Source organism: Elephas maximus, chromosome 9, assembly GCF_024166365.1.
Source record: "Elephas maximus indicus isolate mEleMax1 chromosome 9, mEleMax1 primary haplotype, whole genome shotgun sequence".
NCBI lineage: Eukaryota > Metazoa > Chordata > Mammalia > Proboscidea > Elephantidae > Elephas > Elephas maximus.
In genome coordinates this window covers 45793982-45806201 of record NC_064827.1, presented here as the reverse complement: position 1 = coordinate 45806201, position 12220 = coordinate 45793982, and the positions used below count along the sequence as shown (strand labels likewise).

Genomic DNA, 12220 nt, shown 5'->3' with positions numbered 1-12220 from the left:
ACTGCTTCTTAACATGTGCTTTGCCAGGTAGAGTTTTTGTGTACCCAGATATAAAAAATGTGGAGCATTCGTCTTCCTTGCTTGCAAATTCAGGGGTCTTTTCCCAGCTGGGGAGACTCTGGTGGTACAGTGGTTCAGTGTTATAGCTGCTAACCAAAGGGCCAGCAGTTCGAATCCACCAGGTGCTCCTTGGAAACCCCACGGGGCAGTTCTTCTCTGTCCTGTAGGGTCTCTACAAGTCAGAACCTACTCAATGGCAACGGGTTTTAGGTTTCCCAGTTGGAGGAGTCAAGTTCAGCTTGAACATGGAAGAGGGAGGAGGGCATCCCACTGTTATAGATGTCTGAGCTGTACCCTTGGGCTGGTCTTGAAGTCTTCTCAAATTCTAACTCTGCTATGGAGTAACAGACAGGCACCGAGCTTGGAGTTGGCATACCTGGGCTCCCCTCTCTGAGCTCTGTTTCTGCGTCTGCCCACACCCCAGTCTGCTGCGGAAGGGACAGGATTCCAAAAGACATGATGGCCTTGCAAGGACTTTGCATCAGGGATGAGCTAAGCAAATGAGGCCTTATGCTTCTTGTGTTTGGCACTTTAGAGTCCCTCCAGGTGGAGGGACAATGGCCTTCTGTGGTGGGGCAGGGGCACAAGGAAGAGGGGACAAGGGAGCAAACTCGTGGTTGTCTCAGCATCTTGGATTCTCTCATTATTCCCCGGGATTTGTTGGGTAGCTGATTAATGCTGGTAAGCAGTACCACAAGTCAAATATGTGCTGTTTGGGGTATTTATTTATTTATTTACTTTATGGAGAATTTCAGAACTAGACAGAATAGTCTAATCAACCTCCAAGTACTCACCATATTTCAACAGATTCAACAATTATCACCAACTTACAGTTGGTCTTGCTTCATTGATACTCCTGCTCCCCCCACAAGCCCACTTTATTTTTAACAGCTTTGTTGAAGTATACTTTTTAATACTAGAAAACTGTCTCATTCTAAGTGTACAAGTCAATGATTTTTAATAAATTTATAGAGTTGTGAACCATCACCACAGTCCAGTTTTAGAACAGTTCCATCGCTCCAGAAAGATCTTTGGTGCCCGTTTATAGTTAATCCTTGTTCGCACCCCAGCTCCAGGCAACCATGACTTTGCTTTCTGTGTCTATAGATTTGCCATTTCTGGACAGTCCATATGAGTGGAGTCATGCAATATGTGGTCCTTTGAATTGGTGTCTTTCACTCAATATAGTGCATTTGAGGCTTCTCCACGCTGTAACATATACCAATACTTCATCTCTTTTTATTATTTACTAGCATTCCATTGTATAGATATACCACATTTTGTTAACCCCACTTTATTTTGAAGCATCTTCTATTCTTGAGATGGTCTCTAAACCAGAAAACCAGACAGATCATGGGATGACATCAAGGACATAATACATGAAGAAAGCAAAAAGGTCATTAAAAAGACAGAAAAGAAAGAAAGGACTAAAGTAGATATCAGAAGAGACTGAAACTTGCTCTTGAACATAGAGTAGCTAAAGTGAACAGAGAAAATGATCACATAAAAGAGCTATAACTGAAGATTTTAAAGGGCAGCTCGAGAAGATAAAATAAAGTATTATAATGAAATGTACGAAGACCTGGAGTTAGAAAACCAAAGGGAAGAACACACTCAGCATTTCTCAAGCTGCGAGAGCTGAAGAAAAAATTCAAACCTTGAGTTGTGATACTGAAGGATTCTACTGACAAACTATTGAACAATGTAGGAAGCATCAAAAGAAGATGGAAGGAATACACAGAGCCACTGTACCAAAAAGAATTGGTCAACTTTGAACCATTTCTGGAGGTAGCATATGATCCAGAACCGATGGTATTGAAGGAAGAAGTCCAAGCTGCACTGAAGGCATTGGAGAAAACCAAGGCTGCAGGAATTGACGGAACACCAATTGAGATGTTTCAACAAACAGATGCAGCCCTGGAGGTGTTCACACATCTATGCCAAGAAATTCTGAAGGCAGCTACCCAGCCAACTGAGTGGAAGAGATCCACATTTGTTCCCATTCCAAAGAAAGGTGATCCAACAGGGCGTGGAAATTATCAAAAGACATCGTTAATATCACACGCAAGTAAAATTTTGCTGAAGATAATTCAAAAGTGGGTGCAGTAGTACATCAACAAGGAACTGCCAGAAATTCAATCTGGATTCAGAAGAGGACATGGAATGAGGTATATCATTATTGATGTCAGATGGATCTTGGACGAATGCTGAGAATACCAGAAAGATATTAGAAAAAAAAAAAAGGAAGATATCTACCTATGTTTTATTGACTATGCAAAGTCATTCAACTGTGTGAATCATAACAAATTATGGATAACATTGTGAAGAACAGGAATTCCAGAGCACTTAATTGTGCTTGTGAGGAACCTGTGCATAGACCAAGAGGCAGTCATTCGAGCAGAACAAGTGGATACTGTGTGGTTTCAAGTCAGCAAAGGTGTATGTCAGGGCTGTATCCTTTCATCATACTTATTCAATCTGTATGCTGAGCAAATAATCCGAGAAGCTGGACTATATGAAGAATGCAGCATCAGGATTGGAGGAAGACTCATTAACAACCAGCAATATGCAGATGACACAACCTTGTTTTCCAAAAGCTAAGAGGACTTGAAGTACTTACTGATGAAGATGAAAGACTACAGCCTTCGGTATGGATTACAACTCAGCATAAAGAAAACAAAAATCCTCACAACTGGACCAATAAGCAACATCATGTTAAACAGAGAAAAGATTGAAGTTGTCAAGGATTTCATTTTACTTGGATCCATAATCAATGCCCACAGAAGCAGCAGTCAAGGAAAAATACAATGCATTGAATTGGGCAAATCTGCTGCAAAAGACCTCTTTGAAGTGTTAAAAAACAAAGATGTCACTTTGATAATAAGGTGTGCCTGACCTAAGCCATGGTATTTTCAATTGCCTATGAATGCGAAAGCTGGACAATGAATAAGGCAGATCGAAGAAGAATTGATGCCTTTGAATTATGGTGTTGGCAAAGAATATTGAATATATACCATGGACTGCCAGAAGAGCTAACAAATCTTTCTTGGAAGAAGTACAGCCAGAATGCTCCTTAGAAGTGAAGATGACGAGACTATCTCATGTACTTTGGACATGTCAGGAGGGACCAGTCCCTGGAGAAGGATATCATGTTTGGTAAAGTACAGGGTCAGCGAAAAAGAGGAAGACCCTCAAGGAGATAGATAACACATTGGCTGCAACAGTGGCCTCAAACACAGCAACAATTGTGAGGATGGCTCAGGACCAGGCAGCGCTTTGTTGTGTTGTACATAGGGTTGCTATGAGTTGGAACCAACTCAATGGCACCTAACAACAACGGCAACATTTTGAAACAAACTCCAGATATCATATTGTCTCATTTGTAAATACTTTGGAATGACTCTTTAAAAATTGAGGCCTTTTAAAAAGCATAACTACAAGACCATTATCACATGTAAGAAGTTAACAAATCCCATAACGTCTTCAAGTATCCAATCATTGTTTGCATTTTCAATTGGCCTATTTCATGTCAATTTTTTTTTTTTTTGCAGTTTGTTCGTTTGTTTGAATCGAGGTCCACATTGTGATCAGTTGACGTGTCTCTAAGTTTCCTTTAACCTATAGATTCCTCCTCCATCTCTCTTTTCTTGCCTTGCAATTAATTTGAATAGGGAATCCATAATGTTGTAATGTGGCCAGTTATAGATGCAAAGACCATCAGCACTGGAAGGAGACTTAGAGATCATCAAGTGACAGTCCTCAGACAGATAGGAAGTAGAGGCACTTGCCCCCAAGATCCTACCTCGCCCCAAATGCCTCAGGCATCCAGACCCCTCTGTCTTCTCATTCCCAGGTAATCAGGCCAGACCATGGAGACATACTTTCCTAGTCCATCTTCAGTCCTCCTTTGGGTAGGTGTGCAGGTGGGCAGGTGTTGGGTCCCTCAGGATGGGAGTTGTTGGCTTGGCTGTGGCCGGGCTCCTGAGGGCCATCTGAGGCTCACAGAGAGCCTGGAGGAGCCCAGCAGGTGATGGGGAAGCCTCGTGGCCTGAGCCGGCCTTGCAGCCTTGTCCCCGTACACTGCCTCCCTTTGTGCGCCCCTCCTTCTCACGTGTCTGTGTTTCTTTTCTCCTCCATGCTATGGCAGTGGTGCCCCGTGCTGATGAGACAATACTTGGTGCAGCCCCAGGCAGTCCTTTTCCAGGTAATTTCCTAGGAACCCAAATGACGCCCAGCATACACTTTCCTGGGGGCAAGTGCCTCCTTGAGTCTCTTGCTAGGATTCCTTAACCCCTCATGTTTCTTAGTTTCCAAAGTGCTATCCCCTCCTTATCCTTTATATCTTCACAATCACCCTGGCAGGCAGCAAGGGATTAGAGTCCCCATTTTACTTATGAGGAAAATGAGGCTAGCTGAACTGCTGTGCCTAAGGTCACACAGGTGAGAAAGAGGCAGAGCTGGGATGAGAACCCATGTTACCACTCCTAGTTCAGTGTTCTTTCTATCGCTGGATCAGAGGCTGTCAATGATGCAGATGGAAATTAATCAGGGAAGTCCCGTCCTCTCCCTATGCCTTAGTTTCTCCATGTTGGGTAAGATGACCCTGAGGATCCTTCTAGCTCTGATATTTGAGAATGCAAGACATGGTGTCTGTGAAGAGGGGGCACACATCTGGGGCTGGTGGTCTTGACTTTGGGGGCTTATAGAAGCCTGTGGCAGGAGATACAGGAAGTTTTATTCCAATTGGTTGCATTGGAGTAGACAGCCTGCGAATTACTGACCTCAGTTCATTTCTCTTTCTGGGTCATGGTTAAGCACAGCACCATTGGGTCCCTGATGGAGAGGGAGCCGAAGCCCAAAATGATATCCAGAGAAAGAGCTTCAAGGGCTTGGAGAAGTAGAAAATGTGGATCACAGGTGTTTTCTGTGATTGTGAACGGCTTTTGGGGCCTATACACCCAAGTGTGGAGGTGCATGTACACATCCACATGAGTGACTGTATGCATGCTTGGGGTTTCTGCACCCCATTACTATAGCTCTTAGCTTCCCAAGTAACTATGGTAAATGGAAGTGAATTGCTACTGTTACCAGGAAAAGAGGCATCAATAATGCCTTCTCTCCCTTTTATCCTCTTTCTCCCTGATCCTCCTTTCTTACTTCCTTCCCATTTTTCTCTGTCATTTTTTTCTATCTCTCCCAGCCTCCACTTTTACAAAGAGCTTGAGGTGACCTACAAAGTAAACAGTTATATGCACTTAAGTTAAGGCTGAAAAATAAAAAATGTTAAGGAGCATTGTAGAGAAAACAGGATCATTGCACCAGAAACAAAAAATAATGTGGTTGTGGCAGTTGAGCACTGAATTTGACTGAGCTTCCTGGCAGCCTAGGCAAAAAGGGATATGCGTGGTTTCCAATGTTCCAACTGTTCAATCAAAAGCAGAGTAACCATTCATGAGGTGGAAAAAAAATCTTTTTTCTGGTACTGAGTTGTAGAAGGTATTGACAAAGAATATTGAATATTCTAACAGACAGTGTCTCCAAAAGTGAAGAAATGTACTTTGTGTGACATTTCTATTGCCTCCAACAAATGTTGAATGCCTGATATTACATCATAGATCAATGAAGGCACTTCTCCAGAGGCTTTAACTAATATTGGAAAAGGATATTCTGATCACCTGACTTGATAAGGGAGAGAGGTGAAAGAGGAGTTTAATGTATCCCTTGGAGCTCTTGTTCACACATTTCCCAGTTAATTCTTCAGAGATGTGGTTAATGTCCTGGTGCTGGACCACTCATTCATTCATTCAACAAGCACTTAGTGAGCACTAGGGATCTAGTGATGCATCAGCCATGCTCCATGCCCTCCAGGCAACCTAGAGGAGATAGACAAACATGCTATGCGGTGGGATGTATGATGATGAGTTACGTGCAAAATGCCACCAGATATGGAAGCATAGATAGGGAGTGATTATATCTGTGTAGAAGTGTGGGTCTAGGGATGGCTTTACCAAGGAGGGGATATGTGAGCCGGTCTTATGGACAGTGTAGGAGTTCTGTAATGACTGAGGGGGATGGGTCCTCCAGGCAGAGGTCAGGCAGTCACTGGAATGCCTGAGGCACAGCCAGGTGTAGTGATGTTCCTAGCAACCCAGGAGTAGGAGTCCCTGGGTGGCACAAACAGTTAAGCACTCAACTACTAGCTGAAAGGTTGGCAGTCTGAAACCACCCAGAGACTCCTCAGAAGACAGGCCTGGTGACCTGCTTCCAAAAGATCACAGCCTTGAAAGCCTTATGGAGCGGTTCTATTCTGCACACATGGGGTTGCCGTGAGTTGGAATTGACTCGACAGCGACTAACAATAATGTTTACATTTTACGTAATCACTGTACCTTTGTCAAAACCAAGAAATAAACTTTGGTCCAAGGAGCCCAAGAGATTGGGAAGAACCTTTAAAATCACGGAGAGCCCAAAGGGACAGAACAATGATGAGAACTCATGGAACAATTAAATGCCAAAACTAAATGACAACATCCACTAGCTCATATAGGAGCAGAATAAGAACTGTGGAATCCACACAAGGAAGACAGGCTGGGCTCAAGACCCGCCCGGCGAGGCGGTGATGGTGGGAGGCATAGATGGTGAAGAGCATTGCAGAGCTGGTGTCTGGGTCCCACTGGCCCTCAAGACCCTATTCTTTAGAGAAATTAGGCTCCCTTTACCTTCTGGGGGAAACCCTGGTGGTGTAGTGATCAGCAGTTCAAACCCACTAGATGCTCCTTGGAAACTCTATGGGGCAGTTCTACTCTGTCCTATAGGGTTGCTATGAATCGGAATCAACTCGACGGCAGTGGATTTGGTTTGGTTTCACCTTCTGGGAGCCAGCAGTGTTGGGTAATCCACCGTATGGGTAACACAAGTTGAATATTTCATGTCTTGAAAAGACGATCAAAGTTTCTAACTTCTGCTGCCCTGCTGAGTGGGAAGTCCCAGCAACTCCAAGCCCAACTGTTGAAGTGACCAGATAAACTTTGTTTGATAATGAATTTATTGACTAAAACAAAATCAAATAGCAAAAAGGCCCTTCCATCTGGAAAGTACAAGTTAAGATGGGGGATATCCCCGCTGGCTACCCTTCTGTAGTTCTCTGAAACCCAGGTTGGCTCTGCTTTCTTGAGGGAAATAGAGGCTTTATCTTGCAGACCTGGCAGGCCAGCCTCTGTCAGAGAGGAGAGGCTGGCATCTAGGAATGGGGAGTGGGGGTAGAGAGGGGTGAAGGGTCACTGACTCTTGGCTGAGATGCTGCCTGGCCCACCTAAATAGGATATTCGTTAGATCATTCATTCATTTGTTCATCTATGTGTTCCTCGTACAAAAGTCAAATTCCAGCATATCTACCTGTTTGTCTTTAGCTCTTCTACCTTCACCCCCCTCTGACTATTGGCATTACCATGTTTCTGGGTTACTCCTGTCCTCTCACCTCTGAGCCTTCCTTCTGCTGTTTCCAGACGTAGGGGTTGGAGATTGCTTCAGACCCAGGTTCACTACAGCCTGCCCCAAGAAACCTTTCCTGATCACCTCTACCTCACAAAAATGACTGGCTCTGTGTTCTTGTCTCTCTCAATTGGTGCTTCTGGGGCCTTGTATATTTTCCCTTGGGGTTTGTGAGTGGAAGTCAAAGAGTGTGTCTGGTCTTAATGTGCTATCTTGCATACAAGAAGGGCTCAATGAATGCTGAATGAGTAGCACAGCACACCTACTATATGCAGACCTTCACTAGGGCATTCAGGAACAGAGAAGAGAGAGGCACTGTCCCTGCAATCAGGGGCCCAGGAACTCCAGAAGACACCATCTAGGAGAAGGGCCCCAAAAGAGATATTTTGACCAATGTCTTTGCATATGACATTGGATGGAAGGAGCTGCTTCTGGTGAGCTTTGTTCCCAAATTCGTTCTTAGCAAATTAGGAGGCTAATGCTGTGACCAAGTATCTTCTGTGGGTGATGAAGTCTAGACAGTGACTTTTCTCAACAGCCCCCTGCTGCAGGGAGTGAAGAACATACTTTTCAAACTCTGCTGGTCATGATCCATGACAAGAAATATATATTCATCTTCGTCTAGTGTACACATGCTCACTTTTAAGTGAATCAAAGATTCGTAAAATAGGACTTACCCTTTCTACATGTGAGGCACTATTATATTTTCTGTTCTATTCCATTCTAATTTCATTTTTTAAAATATTGATTCCAGTAAATTCATTTTACTACCTGTTAATGGGTCATGATCGTTAAGGTAATCATCAAGCCTTTGGAGTCAGATGGACCCAGGTTTGAATCCTGGCTCTAGCACCTAGAAGCTGTGTGACCTTAGGCAAGTCACTTCCCCTCTGGAGCCTCTGTTTCTGCATCTGTAAAATGGGAATAACATAGAACATACCTTCTGGGGTTCCTGTGAGAATTAAATGGGATAATACAGGTAAACTCCTGGCACAGAGTAAGTACCTGATGAACATGAGCTTTTGACATGGCCGCAAAGATTGTTGTTATTGCCTTGCCACTGCTTGGTGGGGCCAACAGAGCCAGGGTGGGAGGCAGCATGGCTTGTGGTGGGATCTCTCCTCAGCAGATCGCTGTCATTCTCTCATCTATCAGTGAGCAGGCATTTCTTGAGCTCCTATTTTCTTTACTTGAAATAGGATTGGGAGTTGAGTGGGAGAAAGAGACATATCACCAATATTTATAATTTAGTCAGTCCTTGAATGCGAAGATCCAAGTTGGCATCTTCATTGCCTTCTCTGGAGACCATTCTGACAGGGACTTGAATGCCAAGGAAATGACTCATTGCAAGCTCTGATTTCATAAAATGACTTAAAGAAAGGCACACGACTCTGGGCCAAATGCCTGTGGTTGGTATGAACTAGGTAAATCAAGTGTTTGCACAGTTTTCAGCGTACCACTATTTAAAAACACTGGCCAAACTATGGCTCAGTTGGTTTGATGTACAGGGTTTCCGGTGAGAGTTTATGATGAACTGCCCACTGGACTGGGATTCTGCCCTGTGGACCATGGGCAAGGTCAGTGCTGGGTCATGACCTATAGCAAGAAATTTATTTTCTCTCTATCCTTTTGGGCCTCAGTTTGCTCATCTGTGAATGAGGGTTTGGACTGAACAATCTCCAAGTTCCTTTTAACCCTCTTTCCATTTCTTTAGTTTAAAAGCACCCTCTTCGCAAAAAGACTTTTATTTCTGCCTCGCTTTTGGTTACTGATTCCTCCCTCTCTGCATCAGTGGAGGAGGATGGTTGTCTCTGGGCAGGGCCTGGTGAAGGGGGACCTACAGGCCACAAAGAAAGCTAGATGCAAATCTTGGAAAGCTGCCCTGAATCCTGCTTACTTCTTTGCCTGGGGAGAACTCTGGGTTCTGGAGAACTGTCTTGTGCTGAATTTGCCCTCTCCATTCCAGGAGGTCTGTGAACTCCCCTGTGGGCCTTGGCACTGGTGCTTGGCTAGTGCAGTTTGGTGACTGAGCCCAGTACGTGTTGGTGGCATTTGGCTAGGGTGCTTGGGAGTCTATTTGCTAAGATATTTCTGTTCCCTCTTGCAGACCACTGAATATTCAGCCATGGCCTCGCTGGCTGGAGGGCTGGACGACATGAAGGCCAACCTGACCAGCCCCACCCCCGCCGACATTGGGAGCACTGTGCCGGGGCCGCAGTCCTACCCCATCGTGACAGGTGAGGGCATCTGGGGTGTTGGTGATGAGAGGGGCACCCACTGGACCTGCAGAGAGAGAGAGAATGTGTGTTGGGAAGAATGGTTCTGGTGCTCTTGGACATCACTGGTCATTTTTGTTCTAAAGAGGTCATGAAGTCCTGGAACAGGTCAGACAGGAGACTGCTGGGGTCAGGGGTTATGGTTGTGATGAGACATGGCTGTACAGTGTTTAGATAAAGCTAGTGGAGAAGAAACGTCAAATGGACTGTGAGCTGGAAGGAGTGGCAGGGAAGCCTCATGTCAGAGGGGCTGGGTGATTTCCTGGCCACCTCTGGGTGGGGCTGGGTGTTCTGAAATCAAGGATTTACCCCTCTCCTGAGAAAGACAGCCCTAGCTGGCTTCAGCTTCAAGGATGAGTGGAAATCCTCACAGATCGCTGCTGGCATTTCAGATTTCTAGGCAGAGGTTGAGTCAAGAAGGGCAGGAGGTTTAGGCTGTAAGGTGCTGGGTGTATACAAAGCAGCTGCCTTTCTGCAAGGCCCAGGGCCAACCTCTTTGTCTTCCTAGAGGCTGTCAGTATAATGAGCAAGACTTTTCGGCCCTGCAGGCAGGGTTTGAACCTGTCACTTACTGGCTTTGTAATCTTGGAAAAGTTACATAACAATTCTGGGCTGTGGTTTTTTAATCTGTAAAATGGGAATAATGAGTGGGGCATAGGCAGAAGCTGGGGCCCTGTTTGCAGAGCTGGGCACCACGTATGTGATAGTCAAGTGGCAAGAGTGACTTGGTCCTGTCCACCTGAGGTGGGGGTAGGGGATAGGCAAGAGCCTGGAGTGCAGCTGAAGGTGCCAGCAATGGAACAAGGAGCCTGGAAGCCTCAGTCAGAGAAACCTTTACCAACATTGCAGATGTCCGATGAGGCTCTCTCCCCTGGTGTTGCAGTGATAAGACCTCTGACAACACCTCAGTTTATAGGTGCAAAACCAAGTCTCAAGGAGGGGGCAGTGACTTGCCCAGTGTAAGGGGTGAGGAGTAGAGTTAGAGCCGATGTTCAATCTCCTGATTTCTGGGTTCTTACTATGTCCAAGGAACTGCAGAAAATTAGGGAGGTGGGGGTGATAGAGTGAAGAGAAGGTGGGACTAGCCCATAGTTACGGTAACTGCTGCTTTATTGAGTATCTGCTGAGTGCCAGGCACTCTGCTAAACGAGCTCATTTTACCCTCAGAGGTAGCTGGAAAAATTCTGAAATAGAGAAATGAGTAAAAATCCTAGCATATTCAAAAACACGTGCTAAAGTTACAGTAATTAAAACTATTTGTTACTGATGTTGTAATAACTAACAAATGGAATGCAATAGAGTCCAGAAGTAGATCCAAGCATATGTAGATGTTTATAAATGTGGCGTTTCAAATCAGTGGAGCAAAGATAAATCACTCGGCTAATGGCGTTGGAAAACTGGGCTTGCTGGATCCTGACTTCACACTTCATATAAAAATATATTACAAGCTGATCAAAACTTTAAATGTAAAAAATGAAGTCCTAATAAAATGAGAGAAAAACATGAGGGAAATTTTTTATTATCCTAGACTGGAAAAGGCCTTTTAAAGTGTGTTCCAAATACAAAAGATGAAGAAAAATATTAAAATGTAAATCTTTTGACAAAGAACAAAATTGGGTAGAAAGTGGAACACAGATAACAGAAAGCTAATTTCTTTAATATAAAAAGAAGTTCTAGAAATGAATATGAAAAAACCAGTCTAGTAGAAAAATAGGCAAATGACACAAATAGGTAGTCCATTAAAAAAAAAAATGCAGATGGCCACCAACGTATGAAAGATGTGCACCTGGCTCATAATTTAAAAACTGCAAATTAAAGTGATAACAAAAATCAGCTGGATTCCTATAGACCAATAAAAAGAACTATGAAAAGGAAATCAGGAAATCAATATCTTTTATAATCACCCCTAAAAAGATGAAATATTTAGAATAAATCTAATTAGAAATGTGAAAGACCTGTATAAGGAAAACTACAAAAGATTACTGCAAGAAACCAAAATACATTTACATTACAAATAAATGGAAAAACATACCATGCTTATGGTTATGTAGACTCAACATTGTGAAAATGTCAGTTCTACCCAAAGCAATCCACAAACACAATGCAATCCCGATCCAAATACCAACGGCATTCTTTAACAAGATGGAAGAAAACTAATTAACTTTATATGGAAAGAGGCCCCAGATAAGTAAAACACTATTGAAGAAGAAGAACAAAGTAGGAGGCCTCGCACTACCTGATCTCAGAGCTTACTATGTAGCCAACGTAGTCATAACAGCCCGGTACCGATATAGCGACAGATGCATTGACCAATGAAACAGAATCAAAAACCCACCTATGGTCACCTGATTTTTGACAGAGGCCCAAAGTCCATCAAATGGGGAAAAGACAGT

At 43.9% G+C, this 12220-nt stretch overlaps 1 protein-coding gene across 5 annotated transcripts in view; it reads left to right on the top strand.

Moving 5' to 3' along the window:
• The window catches only part of PAX5 (paired box 5), a 200608-nt gene that overhangs the window by 103246 nt on the left and 85142 nt on the right, over positions 1-12220 (top strand). For 4 of the 5 annotated variants that reach the window (XM_049895841.1, XM_049895838.1, XM_049895839.1 and 1 more), the window contains exons 7-8: positions 4208-4264; positions 9659-9788. In XM_049895841.1, the coding sequence (XP_049751798.1) occupies positions 4208-4264; positions 9659-9788 (187 nt within the window). The remainder of the gene's footprint in view (positions 1-4207; positions 4265-9658; positions 9789-12220) is intronic. The other variant, XM_049895840.1, reaches the window with a different exon arrangement.